Genomic DNA, 23,484 nt, shown 5'->3' on the forward strand with positions numbered 1-23,484 from the left:
CATGTATAATGGCTACTAATCACTGCTATTATAGTAATTATTGAAATAAACAGCACATTTTGTGGGTGACAACTAAATACTTCTACCTAGCGGATGTTTTTTGTTTCATAGGTAGGTTTTGGAGTAGAAATATCTTAAAAGTACTTTTGATGAGTTTGATGAATTAGAAACACTCAAGAAAGCACTCCTGCTCTTACTACATTTGCATATCTTCCTTTTTACTGATGTCATTCGTGGTTATTAATTATAATCCGTTACCCCCAATACTGGATACAAGTATAAGTATATACAGGTGGTCTGTGTGGGTCCTGATGCCCCAGTATAGTGACGGGGACACTATACTGTTAACAAGCACCGTCCTTCGGATGAGACGTTAAACCGAGGTCCTGACTCTCTGAGGTCATTAAAAATCCCAGGATGTCTTTTGAAAAGAGTAGAGGTGTGACCTCGGCATCCTGGCCAAACTTGCCCACTGGCCTCTGATCATCATGGCCTCCTAACAATCCCCATATCTGCTGATTGGCTTCATCACTCTGTCTCCTCTCCACCAGTAAGCTGGTGTGTGGTGGGCGTTCTGGTGCACTATGGCTGCCGTCACATCGTCCAGGTGGATGCTGCACACTGGTCGTGTATGAGGAGATACTCCCTGACAATATAAAGCAGTTTGAGTGCCTAGAAAAGCGCTATATAAATGTAATGAATCATTATTATTATTATTACAATACACACACTACACACATTCACCTGCCGTCTCTCAGGCTGTGGCACTTCCTGTCTGCCCTTACTCTGTCTCTCTCGTTCATACCCGTCCAGACGCCTTCTTTCATTTATAACAAACATTATTGCATGATTTATAATGCAGGAATTAACATTATAAGTAGAATCAAGCAGATCTGCTATTAGTTCCACTTTTTCATTTTGGCTCTTGGTTTAGCATGTGCTTCATTTTGCGGTGTTTTTTTGTTTTTTTTGCAAAACAATGTTGTTGTTTTTTCTTGGGGTGTTGGATAATACTTGCAATGTAACCGCAAAGAAGGACGTTTTTGGTAACACTTTATTTTACAGTGTCCTTGTTACACATTACATGTACTAGTAATAACCGTAAATTATGTATAATTACATGCAGTAACCCTAAACCAAATCCTAATTCTAACCCTAGCCTTATAGAAAGTTGGCTACATGTTGTTAATTAATATTACTCAGTACTTAAATGTACAATTACACTGAAATAAGGACACCTTAAATACGTTTTTTGTTTGTTTGTTTGTTAGTTTTTTACATAAGAGACATTATGGGCAACAAGGATAAAACATGAAATAATCCATTTCATATTTTTACATAATGATTAAAAAAATTTTTTTAATTAGTCACATAAAGAGTGTAAAGGTGTTCAGGATAAATATTAACATATACAGTAGCCCATGTAAGCTTATAAAATCTACAATCAGGAACTGAGAATGCAATACTATTTTCCAAACTGTTTATTTTCAAACAAGCAATCTCATTTTGGCAAACTCATTTTCAAACTAATGGCCACAAAAGACTAACAGGTTTAATGTATATTCAAGATCACGTTTTATTTTCAGATGTGGCAGGTCTGCAATTCATTGTCAACAACCAACCAAAACTACATCAATGGCCTGTGCTGTCAGAAATTACATTATTCATTACATTTTTTAAATGAATAAAAGGTAAAAGGATTTTTTTTTGTCAGGTTTACATTTATTTATTACCACAAAACATTCTAATATCAATTTTCTTAAATTCTTGAATGAAGCAGACTACATTGTGTCACATAAATGGAAGTAATATTTAAATTTTTCAAATGTAGCAGAGTTCAGTTCATGTATAATGGCTACTAATCACTGCTATTATAGTAATTATTGAAATAAACAGCACATTTTGTGGGTGAAGCAAATTCACCATTAAGGTGTTTTAACTTAAAATGTAACAGTTTTAAAATGCATTAATGATGGATTTGTTTCTTACAAACATGCAGTTTTTTGGCTTCTCAAGACACTCCATAGACTGGAGTGGTGTGGATTACTTGTGGATTTTCGTGATGTTTTTATCAGCTGTTTGGACTCTCATTCTGACGGCACCCATTCACTGCAGAGCATCCATTGGTGAGCAAGAGATGCCATGCTAAATTTTTCCAAATCTATATGAAAATTCATTTTGCAGCCTAACCAATTAATCTCTAGCATGTTTAATTTAATAAGTCGATTTGGAAATCTGGAGAAGCAGGGTGAAATGCTTGTTTCTTTCCAGCTGTCATTTTCCTTTAAGATGATGTAAGGCTCATCTCCCTAAGAATGGTCTCCCTCCCCCGTCCAAAGTCTCTCTCTGCACGCTGCATTCATTCGCACAACGCTGCTGATGCTCTGGAGAGTCAGGATGCACAAACTTCACAACGCACCCTCGTTTTCAACTACAGATCATTTTACTGAAATGCTGGGTGGGTGCCAGGTTCATGAAGACTAGCTGTTCTGGACGGACAAGATTTCCTGAGAGAGAAGCACTCTTCTGTAGGAAATTGAAGCTGTCTTGGTCGGTGCAGTTTTCCATTTTTTTTATAAGCAGAACTTATTTTGGGATTTTCGGCTGGAGGTTACATGAGCTGCATAATTGGTTCCCTTGGGTGAGAGCTCTTCTATTTCTACATTATTTCAAATAACAGGGAGATGCGTGTTCAGATTTATCATCTGGCAATAGATGCCCAGCTACAATTGTTGGAAAAGCCTAATCTTATTGTGCCATTTTGATGCATTTGTACTTCTATAAACTGCATCTCTGCAGGTCTCAGAGATGCTGTACATAACACAATGGACTGTGGATGGCTATTAAAGCGCGTGCAGGTTATGTTCCTTTTGACTTTTTGCTCCCTAAAAACAAATCAAAAACTTTTGCGCATTCGCTTTTTTGTTTTTTGAAGCGTGCAACGCCAAAATGGCTCTGACTGAGAATTGCAGGACTTATCAAACGCCCAAGGACAGTGGATGTGCTCAGAGTTGCTCTTCTGATGTGGTTGAGCTCAATGTAGGTGGACAGGTGTACTACACTCGCCATGCCACCCTCACCAGCGTGCCAAACTCTCTGCTGGGGAAATTATTCTCAGCTAAAAAGGACGATTCCAACGACCTCGCGCAGGACATCAAGGGACGCTACTTCATCGACAGGGACGGATTTCTCTTTCGGTATGTGCTGGACTATCTCCGCGATAGGAACGTCGTCCTGCCGGATTATTTCCCGGAGAAAGGGAGGCTCAAACGGGAGGCTGAGTTCTTCCAGCTGCCCGAGCTCGTGAAAATCCTGACACCAGATGAATATATCCACGGTGACTTTGACGAAGCGTCCCAGGGAAGCGATCAGAGGTTGTTCCCCGCGTCTTACCTGGACGCGCGCGATAGGCGCTTCGGCTTCATCACGGTGGGATGCAAGAGCTCGTGCGCCTTCGGGAGGGACGCGGATCCCAAAGCGCGAGGAACACCCAAAATCTTCATCTGCGGAAGGGTCGGTCTGGCCAAAGAAGTTTTCGGGGACACTCTAAACGAGAGCCGGGACTCTGACAGGCCAGCCGAGCGCTACACCTCTCAGTTTTACCTGAAGTTTCGCCACCTGGAGCGAGCGTTTGACATCCTCGCGGAGAGCGGCTTCCACATCGCCGCATGCAATTCATCACTCACCCCTTCTCCGCACAACAGACGCACTGATGACAGATGCTGGTCCAATAACACAGAGTACGTCTTCTACCGTAAGTACAGTTTATTTCACAACAAAATACAGCCAGTTGGTCGTCTTACCTGGACGCGCGCGATAGGCGCTACGGCTTCATCACGGTGGGATGCAAGAGCTCGTGCGCCTTCGGGAGGGACGCGGATCCCAAAGCGCGAGGAACACCCAAAATCTTCATCTGCGGAAGGGTCGGTCTGGCCAAAGAAGTTTTCGGGGACACTCTAAACGAGAGCCGGGACCCTGACAGGCCAGCCGAGCGCTACACCTCTCAGTTTTACCTGAAGTTTCGCCACCTGGAGCGAGCGTTTGACATCCTCGCGGAGAGCGGCTTCCACATCGCCGCATGCAATTCATCACTCACCCCTTCTCCGCACAACAGACGCACTGATGACAGATGCTGGTCCAATAACACAGAGTACGTCTTCTACCGTAAGTACAGTTTATTTCACAACAAAATACAGCCAGTTGGTCCCAGATAGCACATGTAGCCTACGTCTGCAAGATGTCTGTTAAAGATCTGGAAAGCGTCTGCTGTGTACAAACATCTGATAGACGTCAGTTTTACATGCATTCTAAATGATAAACATCTTAAAGACGTTTTCTAAAGTTATACTTGATATCTGATAGGAAACGTCCTATAGAGGTATTGCAGATGAACAAACGCTCGAACAAATACGTCTTGCAGATGTAATGCAGACGTCAAATAGAGTCTCCGTTGATGTATGCTACTTCTGCTTTATCGCCAAATCATGGAAGTGGTTTATCGATTGTTGTCAACTAGCCCATTGCATAAACAACGATTGTTTTGGGGTAAAAAATATATTGTTTTCAGTTTTCAGAAATATTTGACCACTGAATGCCACGGCAGGTCAACCAGAATCAAGTATTCCAGTGTGTCAGCTAATAATTGCTTTAAAAAAAAAATCCAAATCACAAGGCTTCAAAATCGAGTGGATTCTATTCAGTGTGTAGTTGTCACGCTTTTCTCAGACAGTACCATTAGGCGGCGCGCTCTGATAGTTTTGATCAATTCTATTCAGTTCAATTCTATAATCTGCCTCAAACTCAAATGTAGGTGATGCACTTCCCTTTAAGTGTTAGCAGACTGAACTGAGTTTGTCCGCTCAGAACATCGATAGAAGAGAGCGAGAGAGGCTTTCGAGCCAATGCAGATGTGGAGAATTCCCTCAAGTCTAGCTCTCAGGGATATGGACAGTGTGGTTTGAATATTTCAGTAATCTACCACAGTGATGATCATGTCACTTCCTCCCCCCTCTCTCTCTCTCTCTCTCTCTCTCTCTCTCTCTCTCTCTCTCTCTCGTGCTCACTCGCTCAATCTCTCTTTGTTTAACTACATGTGCACCTTTTGGATATACAATTGTTCTCCAGCGCCTGCCTTCATTAGTGGTTCATTTGACTTGCCTTTGTCTTAAATGAGAGAGATGTTGCAGCATATGGCCAATTAAAAATCACTTTGTGCTTAATTTCAAATGAGTCCCCTTTGAAAAACTAAAAAGAGCGGGCCTGGAACAGAGAGCTTCTGGAGGACAGTCACGAGATTTGGGGCGAATGGACATATGGCTGCTTAATGATTTGTTTTCTGTCATCAGTATATTTACTGCAGCATTTAGCCCCTCCCATTGCCCACATAATGGAAAACAATTATGGCACATCAGGATAAGGAGTAATGCTATACTGTAAGTCTACAATGTAAAAAAAAATCCGTAAAATTTACGGTTAAAAAACGGCAGCTGTGGTTGCCGGAATTTTACCGTAAAAAATACAGTAGCACCATTTTAGGTTTTAACTTAAATTTACAGTTAAAACCTAACTTCATTAACTGAAATAAGGTTAATATACCAACCTATTGAAGTACTGAAATCTGTTTTGTACCTTTGTAATACACTGATAACCACCAAAAGCAGGTGGTGTTAAGAAAGTCACATGATGAACCAAAGCCCATCACAAGCAACTTATAAGAACATATATAGAAGGTGCACCGTGTCATTTACACAGACGCTAAACACCATCACGGTAGCACACATGAAACTGAAATAATGCAATAAACATTCATTTAACAACATTAGGTGTAACATACAAGAAAAACTAAGACGAAACATAGCTATTTCAACAAAAAAAACTCAAATTTGAAATGTAACGCTGGGAATTCTGGGAATGTAAATTTATGGTTATTCACTGTAAATTATACGGTCTTTTTCACTTCCAAAAACGGTATTCTACCGTAAAATTACATGTAATGTCCAATAGAGTTTTTCACCATATATATTAGGGGAATTTACCATTAACCATTTAACAGGTTTTTACTGTAGCATTTTTACAGTCTTTTACCGTTAAATTCACCGTCATTTTTTACAGTGTATATCTACACGACAGTCGTGCTGATATTCAGACCAACAGCATGATGGCAAATGCGCTATTGGTTTAAATAATCAAGAAGTTAAAATCATCAAGAAATGAAAAATGTTCATAATTATTCATCAAAATGCCATAACTGGATCTTCCAGTGAAACCGACTTCTCTCTGGTGACGTATGCAGGATTTTGGACTTCAATTAAATCATGTATCACCTAAAGATTAATTTAAACTCTGTATAAAATAAAACATGTAACACTTTTTTCTTATTGATTGTGATATTTAAGCAAAAGGGGAATCAACACTAACTAGGGGTGTCATGAAATTACCTTATTGTTAATGAAATGATCTTATCTTATCTTATTTTATCTTATCTTACTTGGTGCCTATAGATGAACAAAGAAATGATGCACTTTTTTTCTAATTAGTTGTTACTTTATATTAGGGTAAGATGTAGTAGTACACTTTTAATTAACATGAAAGGAGACCTGGCTTTAAATCCCAACCTATTAGTTTTCTTAGATAAACCAAACAAATGAACTTGACAGTTATGATCATTATGTATTTTCATTGAAGCAGCTCTGACATTCTCTTCCACAGGAAAGAAAATCTTATGGGTTTGGAGAGACATGAGGATGTTAAAGCAAAAGGTCTACAGATGATGACTTTATTGGACTTAGACATGTGAATGTGTGATTTCTACCACAGTGTTAGACGATTATGCTACATAGTTCAAAAGACGCAAATTATAAAAATGTTTGCATTTAAAGTTGTATTTAAAATCCACTTGGCCCAAAAAATTGCTTGACACTTCTGTCACATCAGATAACAAGATTAAATTATAATGGTTGAAATGTTATATCTCAACTTTACGCTGCACATTTCAGTTTACAGCATAATTGGTAGATTCTTGTTTCTCTTTTGAATTTGTTTGCTCTTGAATCCCCCTGGTGAAATGAACCAGTTGCTTTTTACAGGCCTCACTGCCTTCTCTTGTGCTGTTACTTCTCAGAACATCACCCACATGACACATTTTACCAATTTAGACTGCCCAAGAGATTGGTAATATATCAGTGCGGTCAAAGGGGTTGCTTATTTTTCTTTGTCGCTTACTTACTCATCCTCCTTCTTATGTGCTTCATCACTTAACATGCCTTCTCTGCACATTCTTGCAGTTAAAAAATGTGCTGCAGGTTGTCCTCAACATTTTTTTTTAATTATTTGTACCAACTGGTCAGTTTTGTCTCTGCATTAATTAATAGTCGTGATTAATGATTTTTGCTTGGCAGAAAAATAAATTGCATGAGCATCATGCGATTCATAAACATCTCACACATTTCATAGCTGCATTCAGATGGAACTCACTGACTGACTTACTTTTTACTATTTTTATTTATTGCCTGCATCAGTCTTGGCATTCCATTTTGACCCAAAATCTCGACCTGCTGTCAAGCAGAGCTTTATTTTATTTGTGACCCTGGAGCACAAAACCCATCTTAAGTCACTGGGGTATATTTGTAGCAATAGCCAACAATACATTGTATGGGTCAAATTTCCTACTGTAAATATATCAAAACTTAATTTTTTATTAGTAATATGCATTGCTAAGAACTTCATTTGGACAACTTTAAAGGCGATTTTCTCAATATTTAGATTTTTATGTGCCCTCAGATTCTCAAATAGTTGCATCTCGGCCAAATATTGTCCTATCTGTTACATGCTAGCCCTTTTAGTCTAGAGGTAATGGACCTAGCAGTAACATTTTTGGAGAGAGAAAGCACAGGGAGCTCTTGTCTCCAGCCCCAATAACACACCTCCAAACAAAAAGAAAATATTTAACTTTTTATTCAATCATAAGAAAAAGATAAAAGGAAACATAAGCTTCAGGAGGGAGCCAGAGAAAAGCAGTCCGTGTGACAGGTTACAATCTGCAACCCTCTCCCTCTCCCTCTGTTGAAAGGCAGTGCTGGTTTTATATGCTGGCTTTCTCCTGGCGGCAGCCAATCAGTGGAGCTGAGGTAAATGGGCAGCAAATCAGCAACAGGTGGACCCAATCACCTGCATGCGAATGATAGCAGTAGACAAGGAAAAAAAAAAAAAAAAAAAAAACACCACAAAGCGCATAACAAATAAATACGTCTCAGGACGTAACACCCCCACCATTAAATTTTACAACCCACGGATTGTGAAACAAACTACCCATAAAACTCCAATAGTAATGCCACTCAGTCATAATTTTTTGTTTTGTTTTGACCAACCCAGTTAAGTCTCCAAATCTGTAGTCCTAGAGAGCGCATCCGCCACCACATTGTCTTTACCACGGATGTACTGGAGATTAAGGTTATACTCCTGGACAATTAGGGCCCAGCGCATCAAACGTTGGTTAGAGTTGGACATGCGGGAGAGAAAGATCAGTGGGTTATGGTCAGTGTGCACGTCGATAGGCACAGCACTGCTTCCTAAGTAAACCTCGAAATGCTGAAGAGCTAACAGCAAGGCGAGGGCCTCCTTCTCAATCGTACTGTAGCGTTGTTGGCATTTCGAGAACTTCTTGGAGAAGAAGCAGATGGGGTGGTCAATTCCACGGGAGTCCTCCTGCAGTAGGACTGCTCCAGCACCGGTAGCACTGGCATCTACTTGGAGTTTAAAAGGCAAATCACAATTAGGGGCAGACAACACTGGGGCATGGCAAAGGAGATCTTTGGCAGCCTTAAAGTCATTAACACACTCCACTTAAAACTCTGAGGTAGTACTGAGAAGGTCAGTAAGAGGAGACACAATTGTGGAGAAGTTACAACAAAATCCCCGGTAGTACCCAGTCATACCTAAAAACCGGCGTAAATCACGCTTGTTACGGGGTGTAGGAAACTCAAGTATGGCAGCAACCTTAGCGTCAACTGGCTTAACAAAACCCTGGCCAACTTGTTTCCCCAAATATGTGACCACAGCTTTACCAATCTCACATTTAACAAGATTCAAGGTTAAAGAGGCAGCAGCCAAGCGACTGAATACCAACTCCAAAGTCTTTACGTGCTCTTCCCAGATTTTTGAATAGATGATTACATCATCCAAGTACGCGTCACAATTCGGAACATCTGACAAGACCACCTGCATAAGGCGCTGGAAGGTGGCAGGTGCATTTCTCATGCCAAAAGCTAGAACCTCATATTGTAGGAAATGTTCAGAAGTGACAAACGCAGAGATCTCAGATGCACGTGGAGTTAAGGGCACTTGCCAATAACCCTTTAACAGGTCTAATTTGGTAACATATCTAGCAGAGCCTACTCGGTCAACACAATCTTCTAACCGAGGCAGAGGAAAGGAGTCAGGTTTCGTTAAGGCTTTAACCTTATGGTAGTCGGTACAGAATTGATAGGAGCCGTCGGGTTTAGGCACTAATAAACAAGGCGAACTCCATGGACTCTGACTAGGCACTGCTAGACCGTTCTGCAGCATATACTCAACCTCAGATCTCATTATGTCACGCTTCCTGGGGTTTACTCTATAAGGATGTTGCTTGACTGGATGAGATTCACCTACATCAATGTCATGTGTCAACATGGTCGTTCTACCAGGCACATCCAAAAAGAGTGAAGGAAATTCATGAACCAATTTAATAATTTGCTCCCTCTGTTCTGTTGTCAGGTGTGCAAGAAAGCTCTGCAAATCACTCAATACGGCAGAGTTTTGAAGCTTTTTAGCTGCAACTTGTGTAACTTTTTCAACTGGCTCATCTTCGGGCAATTCATTAACAGTAGCCACTGCAACTGGTGAAACAGAGAAGGAAATGGGCTTCTCACCGCGCACAATAAATTGCTTCAACATATTTATGTGACATACACGGGCCTTACGACGTCGATCAGGAGTATGTATGACAATTTGTGTCACTGAGCTTTTCTTTGACTTCATATGGACCTGAAAATTTAGATCGAAACACAGAACCAGGATCAGGTAAGAGAAGAACATTATCACCAGGTTGAAAACTACGATTCACACTTCTCTTATCGTAGCGAGACTTCATTCTTGACTGAGCTGTAATCAAGTGTTCTCTAGCCAGCTCACAGGCCTTATACAGTTGCTCACGAACAGTGCTGACATAGTCAAGAATGGTCACAGGCGGGGAGACTTTAGCTAATAATTGTTCACTAAGCAACTTCAACGGGCCACGCACAGTGTGACCGAAAACAAGATCAGCCGGACTAAACCCAAGACTCTCTTGCTCTGCTTCACGGACCGCAAACATAAGGTACGGAAGACCCTCAGCCCAGTCCTTCCCATGGCCTACACAATAGGAGCGCAACATTGATTTAAGGGTTTGATCATCTCTCAAGCGCGCCCTGCGACTCAGGATGATACGCGCAGGAGAGCTGGTGTTTGACCCCTAACTCAGCAAGGGTCTGTGTAAATGCCTTGGATGTAAAATTCGACCCTTGGTCAGTTTGCACAACACGGGGCAGACCAAAGGTAGTGCAAAATTTCACCAACTCCTTAATGACGATTTTGGCTTTAATGGAGCGTAAAGGAATCGCTTCTGGGAAACGTGTGGCGGTACACATGATTGTTAGAATGTAGTCGTGTCCTGACTTAGATTTGGGCACCGGACCCACACAGTCAACAAGGAGTCGTTCAAAAGGTTCTCTCAGAACAGGTATTGGCTGTAGAGGCGCAACTGGTATATTTTTGCTGACTTTCCCGGCCAATTGACATACAGGACATGATCTACAAAAGTTAGATACATCCGATTTTAATCCGGGCCCTTATCTTCCACAAATTCGTCATGCGACACCAAAAATGATTCAGAGAGATCCACCAGGTCTCTGAATTTAGACGATTGAGCACGAGTCACAAACTCATGCAGGGAAAGCTGCAGGAAATTGACGTGCTAGATCAGGTTGCTCACACACGCTAGGGTTATGGACCACAATTGGTCTGGGAAAAACTTTGCCCCCTGCGAGGTCATTCCCCAGAATAACCCCCACCCCCTCAACAGGTAGCTGAGAACAACTTGAACGCTAACATTGACTCACCCAGAGACTCAGTTGCCGGCCCAGGAAGAACCCCACCGGTCACAGCTTGTGCTGTGAATCCAGGTTGTTCCTCAGCACCGACAACAGAGTAATCTGGTAAAATCCCTACATCGACTAGCTTTTCACGCAAGTCATCTTTAATAATTTGTTTGGTAGCCTGCCTTGAAACCTCAGTACTAAAGAAATCTGCTATTAAAAACAAATCTGCCTTCCTGCAATGTTCAAAAACCTCTATGGTAGGAGAAAGAGTAAATTAAATTAAATTAAATTCCATAATTCTCACTACCACAGAGGCCTTCTCCTTCACCAAAATAAAACAGCCAAACAGAGCAAGAAAGAAATGAGCAGATACTTACAATTACACCAAGGTAAACTTTCACTTGAACGGACGAGCCCCCACTTGTTACATGCTAGCCCTTTTAGTCTAGAGGTAATGGACCTAGCAGTAACATTTTTGGAGAGAGAAAGCACAGGGAGCTCTTGTCTCCAGCCCCAATAACACACCTCCAAACAAAAAGAAAATATTTAACTTTTTATTCAATCATAAGAAAAAGATAAAAGGAAACATAAGCTTCAGGAGGGGGCAAAGGCCAACACAACAAACTAAAAGATTTCTAACTCAATTTTAACTATAACTTACCTATACATAAACCAAAAGAAAATGAACAAAATGAACTTCCCTATCTCCTTGACTATCCAAATAGCCAGGAGAAAAGCAATTAAAGAAAAAGGCACCCACCTCCCTACAAGTTTCCTTACAAAATACTTAAATTCTAAACAAACTTACAAGTCTCCAACTAAGCCCACAGTAGCACCAATGGTTAGCACTTAATAACAACAGACAAAGTTATCTGGAGCCAGAGAAAAGCAGTCCGTGTGACAGGTTACAATCTGCAACCCTCTAAATATATCAAAACTTAATTTTTGATTAGTAATATGCATTGCTAAGAACTTCATTTGGACAACTTTAAAGGCGATTTTCTCAATGTTTAGATTTTTATGTGCCCTCAGATTCCAGATTTTCAAATAGTTGTATCTCTGCCAAATATTGTCCTATCCTAATAAACCATACATCAACGGAAAGCTTATTTATTCAGCAAACAATTGACACTTAAGACTGGTTTTGAGGTACAGGGTCACATATTTTAAATTCTAAGCACTATTCACTTTGATGATGAACAGCCCAAAATATGTAAAATAAGATGTGTTTCTCTTCCTGAAAGTTAATGCAATAAGAATAATTTATGAAATATTTGTTTTAAAAAAAGCTTAGTTTATCATTATCATTAACAAACCCTCTTCAAATGGATGAGCCTTATTCTTTTGATCATTAAGGACCAAACAGTATAGCTAATTATTTACATCACAAGCTAGCTTGAAAGTTTTCCAATTAAAAAGCTATTAGATGTTTTTTAAGGTCACCTTCTCTGTTGCCCAAGAATACTGATGATCTATGGCATGTTTTTGCATCATAAAGCAGAAACGTCCAGTGAAGTTGATGCTGCATGCATAATTATCTCATTCAAAACCTAGAATGTAGCTCACGCTATATAATTTAGCATTTAATGTATTGCAACATCACGACACAGCCTGTCACATTGTTTCCAGTCTAGTGCAGATTATACAGTAGGGTGTGGGCTAATCAAATGTGCTTCAAGTAGTGTATTAGGCCCACAGCACTTGAAACATGAGCTAGGCAACCAAGATTACTCTGGCCATATCCTCTAAGAGCCTCAAGTGAATATGCAGCTTCTTTCTTTGAACGCTAGTGATTTACAGCCATTATTGAACTGGCACAGGAAATAAGTCCTGTGTCCACTAGGGGAGTTGAGATGGGGCAAATACAGACTGTTCCCATATAGTCTGCTGTACAGAAAGAGCCACTCCACCTGAGATGGAAAGTAAATGGAGAAGAGCGAGAAAGCACTGCAAGTGATTTTTCAGCGGAACCGGCCATATGCAGTGTGTTAAAGATTTCCATGCTTAAGAAAACTGTGAAATTACAAGTGCACAGGGGTGATGCTTTGTTATGGGGGTTTGGGCAAAAATCCAATTTAAGATGTAGGACACAGACATTGGCTGCATTCGAAATTACATACTCTCTCTAATTACTTCTTTTGAATGAGTACTCTCTTAACGATTGTTTAAAAGTATGTCCTGTATAGCATGAATGTGTTCAGTATAAATATAATAAGTACTACAGCATCATGCATCATGTACTACATTTGTCATGTTGTCTTTACCATGTGACCTACCATCATCAGTTCCACTGCACTTGTTAAAATTACAAATGACTTGCTTCTTGCATCAGACCAAGGCTGCATCTCATTGCTAGTTTTACTTGATCTTAGTGCTGCGTTCGACACTATAGATCGATTACAAAACTATACAGGTATTCAAGGGCAGGCTTTAAGATGGTTTAGATCCTACCTGTCTGATCGCTACCACTTTGTTCATTTAAATGGGGAGTCATCTCAATTATCACCAGTAAAATATGGAGTGCCACAAGGATCTGTCCTAGGTCCTCTGCTATTTTCAATGATGCCCCTTGGTAATATTATTAGAAAATACGGGATTAGTTTCCACTGTTATGCTGATGATACTCAACTATATATCTCAACAAGACCAGATGAAACTTCTAAATTATCTAAGCTAACAGAGTGTGTTAAAAATGTAAAATATTGGATGACCAATAATTAATGACCTATTAAATTCGGATAAGACAGAGATATTACTTAATGGACCAAAAGACAGTACACAGAATCTTGTGGATTACAATTTGCAACTAGACGGATGCACGGTTACTTCCTCTACAGTCAAAAATCTGGGTGTTATATTAGATAGCAACTTGTCTTTTGAAAATCATATTTCCCATGTTACAAAAACTTTCCGTACATTTCTGCCATATGTACATTAACTGACAGTCACCACTGATAAGCTAACAATAAATATTGTAGAAACCTAATTTGCTGTAAAGTTGCTTTGCAACGATTTGTATCGTGAAAAGCACTATACAAATAAACTTGAATTGAATTGAATTTACTGCCATTTACTAATCCTCTCCTGCGGCCTTATGAGCAGGGATGCACATGCGACCGAAATAAGAAATGCGCTGGGTAAATAAGCTCAGATCGACATTGACAGCTGTTAATGCACAATCACCATTTTAGATCGACCAACTGTAATACTTTATAAGATGCCCATCCGAACCGAAAGCCTAAATCTCAGCTATGCGCTGCCAGTTTCAGGGAAAAACGCAAAACTGACACTTTATCCACAGACACACTTCAAAACCGGAGACGTCAACCTGCCAAAATAAAAGCTTGCTGATTTTAAATTTGAAAATGATTATAATTCTTATAAAAATATTTAAATAAAGAAATAAAAGAAAATGTAAATATTAGTATTGTGTTGTTTTAAGTGCACTATAAAATAACTATTTTTTATTTAATACTCATTTTTTATTTCACAATATAATAGTATTATTGCACTATTTTTATTATTTTATCTAAATAAATAAAGTGCAATAATAACTATACTTAATATTATTAATTATTTAAATTTTTTAATAGTTATATTTAAAGTCCGTGTGAACCGGAAGTTGCTGCCGACTTTATTTCAGTATAGTGATTTCCAACTGTCCCTCCATTGAAAGTCCAGGTGACCAAAGATTTAAAGATCAACAACAACAAAACATTAATTAATATTGATACCAACTGTTTTCATTTGTAATTTAGTATGAAAATATGTGAAATAAGCTTTTGAAGTGTGAATATGTGATTTCTCAATCAAACAGGAGAGTGGATATACTAATGACAGAAATAGAGAAACATCTGGAGTTATTTCTCATAAATAAAATCAAAGCTAAATAAGACATTTATTATTATAGTTAATGGGATTGTTGTTTTTTGGAAATGCTATAAAGTCGTTCATGTTCTGTAATTGTTAATGTTAAACAAAAATAGCAGTCTAATAATTTGCAGTTTATTTTTTAATATAGTAAATATATGCCATTATACTAATATGTACACTTTAGGTTTTAATATATTAATAAGAACTTTTAATGTACTAATATGTATTATTTAGGAGTAAATAAGGCACAAAGATGTACCATTTGCTTAGATTAGTTTACCGTAGGGAAACGGCCCAGTGAGAGCTTTTGACTTTTTTAGTGTAGGAACTTGTGCGATTAATTAGTCAAGAAATTAATACATTTGGTTAATTCTTTATTTATTTGTTTAATGGATGGATTGAACCAGATAGTGAAGTAAATGTGTTAAAAATCACTGTTTAAAAGCATGTCATGAAGTTGGTGTTTATACTGTAAATTACAAGCATTAAAAGTGTTTTATACTCTCACCTAAAGAAGGCTTCAGATTACGTTACAATGTGAATTTTACAGCAATGGCTCTTCTTTAGTATTAGAATATTCCTGTCCTTTCTTTATGATGCTGTGAAATTTGTCTTTCTCCACGTCTCAAAAGAAACCACTGTAGTAATGACAGGTTCTCAGTCATCTCGATCTGTTGGTCTTATTACAGCCCATCAGCGCTTTGAGAGGGTCATGACTACACTGAGATGATCAGGGCTCTCCAATCTGTCTGTCAGACGCTTCTTTCCTTCAGACGCACATGGCTGCCTTTAACAAAAGAAGGAGACTGCAGCTTGTGCCAACATCAGTCAGAAGATAAAATTGTCACATTGTCTGTAATCTTCCAGCACAAAACCCCTGGATTGCAGACTCTGAGACTGGGATTGGCGTTACTTGTCCTTGGATTAGGACAATGGGTGTTTATGAAGTCCATCCCATTTGGACGCTTCTGTCACCCTGCCTCATTTCCAATGATGCATCAGCTCTTTTTACATTCGGACACCTCATTAGTATCATTATCAGCACAGTATGGGTTTTCACAACTTAATATTCCAAGTAAAATGTTTGTGTTTCTTAGATACAAGCTTTTTTATTTGCAAAGATGAGTTTTCTATATGACTGCTCCCCCGCAAGGACAAAATTGGCCTACTTTGTACATTAACAAGCACATGCACATTATCAAACCTCAGGCGAAGCTCAAAAACCATAACAGAAGGACTTTAATCAGACACGGATACTATACATATTTACACAGAGCTCTTGTACTGATCTAACCCTAAGATGCACATATAAATGATCAGCATCATGCATGAGTAATTGAATTGATGTTGATCTGCAGTTTTCGTAGGATGAAAATATGGCTCAGGCTCCCAGTATTCAGGATCAGTATCAGTGGTCCCGTTCTCATTAACAAGCCTCAAGTGTGCAGAGATTCCTTTGCTAATTTCTCATATCAAACCGATCTGTTGAAAATCAAGAGGTTTGTTTTTTGTCTTTACTAAGATCTGAAGTCAGAGCCACAAAATCTGAGGGTGCAGAAAGACCTGTACCTGCAGAAAGACTTTTATTATCATCTCAGTAAAATTGATGGTTATGATTGTATTGTGCAAACTGAGGCTGAGACCCGTATGCATGCGCGTGTGTGTGTGGAAATAGCTCCAATCCAGAGATGCCTGCAGGGTTGTGGTGAGTATGATTGGTTGACTTTCCTGGCATACCAAAACAGACGGCTTGACTCAGTCATTTTTCAAGAGCTGAGAATATTTATTTTTTCCCTTTGCTGTTTGTAGATAGACCTTATATTTGGGAGCTGGATGGTTTTGGATCCACACAGTCCAAAACAACATTGTTTTGCCCGACTTTATAGGATATTTGATTAGTACATCTTTCACAGATTTGAAATATAATTGACACAAATTAGCAAATTGTTGATCTATAGCTAACGAGTGCTGCAGTGTTGATGTATTTTTGCAGGCCAGCCTGGAAGTTAGCATCACCCTATATTCTCAGCCTCAGATGTTACGCCCACAGACTATTGAATGTCTAATGCATGAGGCACACAAAATGTGTTATCAGGATCAACTAAACGCTGTTCACAGCATAGACTCTTGGCAACTGAAGATGACATCCTGAATGAATGATTTATTGTTTGCACGTCAGTCTGTTTTGTAGGGACATCGACTTTACATTTTCACACCCCTAAAAACGAACTGTGATTGGTTGTTTACATGTCAGTCAAACGGTGGCCAATGAAAGCTGCTATGAAGTCCAGAGCTTCTGCCCTCAGTCTGCAGGTCTGGTTAACTTAAGTTAGTAGTTGAATTGATGTTGATCAGCAGTTTGGATTATTACAGAAAATAAGCTCCATGACCAACAAATATTGATGATCTTTTGCTCATCAAGATAATTATCCCAAATAAACACAGTTTTTGTGTGTGTATTTTGAAATCTCAATGCAGTGGGCAGAAGTAAAAATCTCAAGTTAGGATCAAACAGCAACCTTTCTCGTGAAACCAACATGGAAGTGACTAAAACTGCAATTCATTGACTGGCCGCTAGAGAACTCCAAAAGGGAGTCAGTACCATAGCCTCCCCATGTTTAAATGCCCAACTTTACAGCAGAAAAAAATATGTTTACAGCCTGGTTTTGGTCTATATAGCTAATTTTGCCCTTCGTGACAGCTGTGAGGGGGGTGAATTTTTTTATATTAAGCCTTAAAGTTCTGCATAATTAAGGGCGTGGCCACTTGAGTGACAGGTGGATTGCCACTGCTGTCACCACCGTCGAGCTGGGTGGGTGTGGTTTCAGCAACCAGCTCCTGCCTCTTTGCCCATTTTCGATTATCCGGGAGTGACGCGCAGTGACGCGCTGCCAAGATGGCGACGGCCGTCTCCACCTACTTTAGGCTTCAAAAATGCTCTTCGGAAACCTACGGGTGACATCACAGACACTACGTCCATGTTTTTATACAGTCTATGGTTAGGATATATGTAAATGTATGGTCGCATGACTTTATAATCACCACTATTAAGCTTCCAACAACTCTTACAATCTCTATTGGAAATCTACAAGTTGGAAATTACGAGTTAGAATAGTTTGCAAGTTTAAAGACGGTAGGGCTGCCCCCCAATAGTCAACTAAATGTTAGATGACCAAAATTGTATTAGTCAGTCACAGAAAAAAACTGTCTGTGTCTGTGATGGACAGATCGTTAACAGCTGGTCCTTGAAGTAATTGCGGTATATCGGGCATGACATCCAAACATTTGTTTATCATTCATCCACCTCAAATATAGCTTTAAATTGAAACATGTAAGTAGTAGCAACTTTACACGGCTGCTCACTTTAATGTTAGATAAATATCTAACGGTGGAAGTCGTGGCCTAATGGTTAGAGAGTCGGCCTTGTAACCCAAAGGTTGTGGGTTCGAGCCTCGTACCGGCAGGGATTGTAGGTGGGGGGAGTGATTGTAGGTGGTCTCTCCCACCTTCAATACCATGACTGAACAGCAGCAAAAAATGGCTGCCCATTGCTCCGGGTGTGTGTTCACGGTGTGTGTGTGTGTGTGTTCACTGCTGTGTGTGCGCTTTGGATAGGATAAATGCAGAGCACTAGTTCCGAGTATGGGTCACCATACTTGGCCACATGTCACTTCACTTCACCTCATATGTGCTATTTCAATGCATATTCAAGTGTTTGTGTCGAATGTGGAAGCTATTTTTGCACAAATGTATGACATGGAGGTGCCAGCGTGATCACTGGCATTGTTTTCTGGTAACAGTGGAAACAACTTAACACCTCAACACCGTCCTTTTTGCTCATACAGAAAAGAGTAATACATCATTCGGAACTGTAAAGGTCTACTTTTATTTGTGTACACTCACAATATCAACAAAACATTGTGCTTTTGTAAAATAAAGAACACAAACAGAATGCACTGTATGCCATTCGGTCTCCTTGAACTGGAGCGCGTCATAATAATGAAGCATGTAGTCTACTTGCCTCACAGTTATGAGAAATATATCTATAGAAAGCTTGACATGTCTACGAAAACAATAGATCTCTGATTATGTAATCCACACGAAATGTGCATTTCTCTCACTGTACTGCGGAGATTATCAGCTTCATCGTTGCAGCAGACAATGATTCAGAAAATAATTAATAAATAATTAAAATGTCTCCTTGCTATTTTTTCCAACACATTCATGGTCAGTACTTTTACCATTGCTTTGTGCCAAGCTTCATGCATCAATAGACTATTAAAGGCTCATTATGATTTAGTGCAAAAAATGCTCACTCACTTCCAGGCTTTTTTTTTTTGGTCTTGGATGAGTTTGATGAGAAAATATTGAGTTCCACTTCAGGAACTCAAGCTGCGTCGAATGCTTTGGAAACGCCTTCAGCGTGACTATGCTCTGAATCTGCCCGCATTGTGAGTGCCTCTCCATGCGGATGATTCACTTACGGAGGGCTCTCTTTGAGGAGGGAGCCCTCGCCAGCGCTCCCCGCGGCTCTGGTCCCGCATCTGCCAAGGCAGCGTGACGATTGCAGTCGTGGGGCTCACAGTTGGATCTGATGGAGGGAATGGAGACGGGCGAGTCCTTTTCTTCTCCCTCTGCCACCGGATCCAGCGCCACCTCCCAGGGTTCAGAAGCACGCTCCGACGGAGCGATTTCTTCCCCCCGGGGAGAGGGCTCGGTTAAAGGAAGTTAAAGCTGATGATATTAGCGAACTCCCGCGAACCACTGATTTGTCTCTCCACGCCACGAAAGATACCGCCAAAGCTATCAGGCGGTCAATGGCAGCCTTGGTGGCTGCGGAGTGGCATTTGTGGTCTTCCTGCTTAACGCCCCGCTTGCGCCTTCTTGCCTGTTCGGCGACACCGTCAATTCCGTCGTCAACAGGTTTCAGGAGGCTCGTAAACAAGCGGCAGCTCCCTCGCCGCTCTCTAGCTCATGTTGGACGGGAGCAGCCCCAGCCATGTGCCTGCTCCTCATACAGAGAAGTGCAGAAAGTGAGCGTTGCGACTCGCAGGCCCCACGTGAACAGGGATCGCGAAGGGAGCGATGCTCACGGTCGAAGGCTTCGAAGCCAAAGGCCGATCTGAGGACCGTCCTTCTGGCTAAGAAGTCTTCGACAAAGAAGCCCTGATGTTTGTGTCCCAGGGCTTCTGATGACAGCCCCCGCTGGGGAAGAGCGATGTACACCTCATTATACGGTGCCAGTCTCTCCTCAGTGCCCTCAGGAGGCCGAGCTGTTAACCCTGCCACCGCCGGTGCTTCAGGGCACAACGGTCTCCAGCGAGTGCACATCCCAGTGTCTACCCGAAAACGTAGCGGCTCTGGGGGGCTCGATACCTCTGAGGAGGTCTCCTATTACATTGGAGGTCAGTCTTGAGAGACTGATTGCCTTAGTAAATTTTCTGGCAGCATGGAAGCTTCTGCCAAATATCTCACAATGGGTCAGGAGAGGTTACAGAATTAAATTTGGATCTCCTCCGCCTCGTTTCAATGGGATCATTTCCACGGTGGTGGGTCCCGAGCATGCTCCGGTGTTAGAACAAGAAGTAAATACTCTGCTGAGGAAGGAGGCCATCGAGGTGGTCCCTCCTCTTGAAAGAGAATCCGGGTTCTACAGCCGGTACTTCATAGTTACGAAGAAGGATGGGGGGTTACGTCCGATTTTAGATCTGCATCAGTTGAATCGCTCAGTCATGCGACTGAAGTTCAGGATTCTCACTATCAAACAGGTCATGTCTCAGATCAGGTCCGAGGACTGGTTTGTCTCGATAGATCTAAAAGATGCATATTTCCATGTCTCCATCCTTCCTCAACACAGGAAGGTTTGCTTTCGGGGCGAAGCTTACCAATATCGGGTTCTTCTGTTCAGCCTTGCACTCTCACCCCGCACTTTCACGAAGTGTGTAGATGCTGCTCTGGCTCCACTGCAACTCCAAGGCATCCGCATACTAAATTATATGGACGATTGGTTGATTCTAGCTCAATCAGAGCAGACGGTGGTTCGACATCGAGTTGTCGTTCTCACCCATATAAAAGAGTTGGGATTAAGACTAAACGCAAAGAAAAGTGTGCTTTCTCCATTACAGAGGACCACTTATCTGGGCATGGTGTGGGATTCGACCACAATGCAGGCACAGCTGTCTCCTGTTCAGATCGAGTCGATCCTCACTGCAATTGCGAGAGTCAAAGAAGGCCAGTCACTCACTGTCAAGCAGTTTCAAAAACTGCTGGGTCTGATGGCAGCTGCGTCCAACGTGATACCTTTTGGCCTGCTGTACATGAGACCCCTACAGTGATGGCTCAAGACCAATGGGTTTTCCCCATGGGGAAATCCACTTCACATGATCAAGGTCACGCGGTGATGCTTTTGTGCCTTGGACATGTGGAGGAAACCTTGGTTCTTGTCACAGGGCCCGGTGCTGGGAGTTCCTTGTCGTCACGTAACGTTAACGACAGATGCATTCCTCACCGGTTGGGGTGTGGTCATGAGTGGCCACCCTGCCCCGCTTAGTGGAGCGGTCACCATCTCACTTGGCACATCAACTGCCTGGAGATGCTGGCCATATTTCGAGCACTGAAATACTTTTCTGGAGGGATGATTTGGCAAGAGATTCATTCATTCATTCATGTGTAGTTAGGAGGTTAGATATGTACATATGAACCAGCGGGACATAAGCTAACATACACTTGCTGCACGTCGTATAAAACGTTAAAAAATGTCAATATGGGGGAGTAAGAGAAGAGCAGACATATGGATAAATCTGACGACGCAAGAGAGAACTCAATTCGGTCCGGTTTTCAGAGTGAAGAAACTGAAGCATACAAACACAGAAAGCGTGTCTCACGGCACATACTACTCTCTCGTGTCGCATGAATGGAGAATTACACACAAAATTATGTCGAATTGTCCATTTTGATGAGTATTCACGTAAACATAGTTGATTATGCCTTAAGTGAACGTAAACAGTAGGGAGAACGTGTATCAGTACATTGCATCCATTGCAGCTGTGCGTTCGGTTTTAAAGGGATAGCAGCCTAATTTAGCTGCTATTGTCCGAGTCATTGATGTTAATCAAAATGGGTTTGAGTTAGTACCGGCAGGGATTGTGGGTGGGGGGAGTGAATGCACAGTGCGCTCTCTCCCACCTTCAATACCACGACTGAGGTGCCCTTGAGCAAGTCACCGAACCCCCAACTGCTCCCCGGGCGCCGCAGCATAAATGGCTGCTCACTGCTCCGGGTGTGTGTTCACGGTGTGTGTGTGTTCACTGCTGTGTGTGTGCACTTTGGATGGGTAAATGCAGAGCACTAATTCCGAGTGTGGGTCACCATACTTGGCCACACGTCACTTCACTTCAAGATTAATCTAAATTTATTTATAGAAATAAATATGTCTGCTTAAAAAAATTAAGAATATGGTAAACAAGTTGCTATAAATAATGCATAATTAGCCTATATAACCATTGGTATTTAATTAAAAAGAAGACCATGTACGTGTTCTTTATGAGAAGGGGTTTTATTTAATTTTAACATAAAGGCATGTTGTGTGTCACCGCAGTGTGACTATCATAATAAAACCTTAATATCAAACCTATATAATGAGTTAGGAAATTTAGGAGAAATGCTTAATAAATGCACTGTAACTAAACCCATTAGATTTTAGCCAACTAAATTTACTGTAGATTTAGTCGATTAAAATCGTATGATATTTATTCGACTAAAACTAGACTAAAACTAAAAACAATTCAGATGACTAAAATATGACTAAAACTAAATCAAAATTTGCTGTCAAAATTAACTCTGCTGGTTACACGTTTCCTCCATGGTGCGGTGAGGCTGAGGCCACCCGTACGACCTTGTGTTCCACCATGGGACTTGGCCGTGGTCCTGGAGGCTCTCTGTAAACCTCCGTTCGAACCTATTGAGGAGGTTTCAGATCGAGTTCTGACACTTAAGACTGTCTTCTTGTTAGCCATCACTTCACTGAAGAGAGTCGGAGATTTGCAGGCCTTGTAAGTGGCCCCCTTCTTCCTAGACTTTGCGGCCGGCTTGGCCAAAGCATTTCTGTACCCCAGGCCGGGGTACGTCCCTAAAGTGCCCTCCTCAGTACCATGGCCCATGGTACGTCAGGCTTTGTGTCCTCCCCCCTTTAGGGAGCCTGACCAGCAGAAGCTAAATAGCATGTGTCCAGTGCGAGCACTGAGCACTGGACACATATATCCACAGAGCTGCCATGTGGAGGAAGTTTGACCAATTATTCGTTTGTTATGGTCCTTCCAAGAGGGAGGCCACTAAGCAGACCCTAAGTAGGTGGATTGTTGATGCCATTACTATGTCATATGAGTCCGCCGGCCTTCCCTCACCCTTAGGGGTCAAGGCTCACTCCACCCGAAGGCCTTCCTGTCGGGTGTGGCTATGCAGGATATACAGTGGGTACGGAAAGTATTCAGACCCCCTT

The 23,484-nt window shown here is 41.1% G+C and overlaps 2 protein-coding genes and 1 long non-coding RNA gene across 3 annotated transcripts in view; 2 read left to right on the top strand and 1 right to left on the bottom strand.

The window, feature by feature from the left end:
- Positions 1-2,401: 2,401 nt before the first annotated feature.
- kctd16a (potassium channel tetramerization domain containing 16a) lies at positions 2,402-3,765 on the top strand (the record flags this gene model as incomplete). Its single annotated transcript, XM_071582293.1, has 2 exons — positions 2,402-2,641; positions 2,800-3,765. A coding segment is annotated over exon 2 (816 nt), but the record flags the coding sequence as incomplete, so codon positions are not given.
- Positions 3,766-3,782: 17 nt separating this feature from the next.
- The window catches only part of LOC107553327 (BTB/POZ domain-containing protein KCTD16-like), a gene marked incomplete at its 5' end in the record, with an annotated part of 24,673 nt that continues 4,971 nt past the window's right edge, over positions 3,783-23,484 (top strand). Inside the window, one exon of the mRNA XM_016235524.1 lies at positions 3,783-4,164. Within this exon, the coding sequence (XP_016091010.1) occupies positions 3,783-4,164 (382 nt within the window). The remainder of the gene's footprint in view (positions 4,165-23,484) is intronic.
- On the bottom strand, positions 8,313-11,566 carry LOC107553340 (uncharacterized). The gene is made up of 3 exons (XR_001604963.1): positions 11,492-11,566; positions 11,172-11,304; positions 8,313-8,744 (listed from the first exon to the last, which is right to left on the bottom strand). It is a non-coding gene; the product is annotated as an uncharacterized lncRNA (long non-coding RNA).

The sequence above is a fragment of the Sinocyclocheilus grahami genome, unplaced genomic scaffold, assembly GCF_001515645.1.
Source record: "Sinocyclocheilus grahami isolate Dianchi unplaced genomic scaffold, SAMN03320097.WGS_v1.1 scaffold470.1, whole genome shotgun sequence".
NCBI lineage: Eukaryota > Metazoa > Chordata > Actinopteri > Cypriniformes > Cyprinidae > Sinocyclocheilus > Sinocyclocheilus grahami.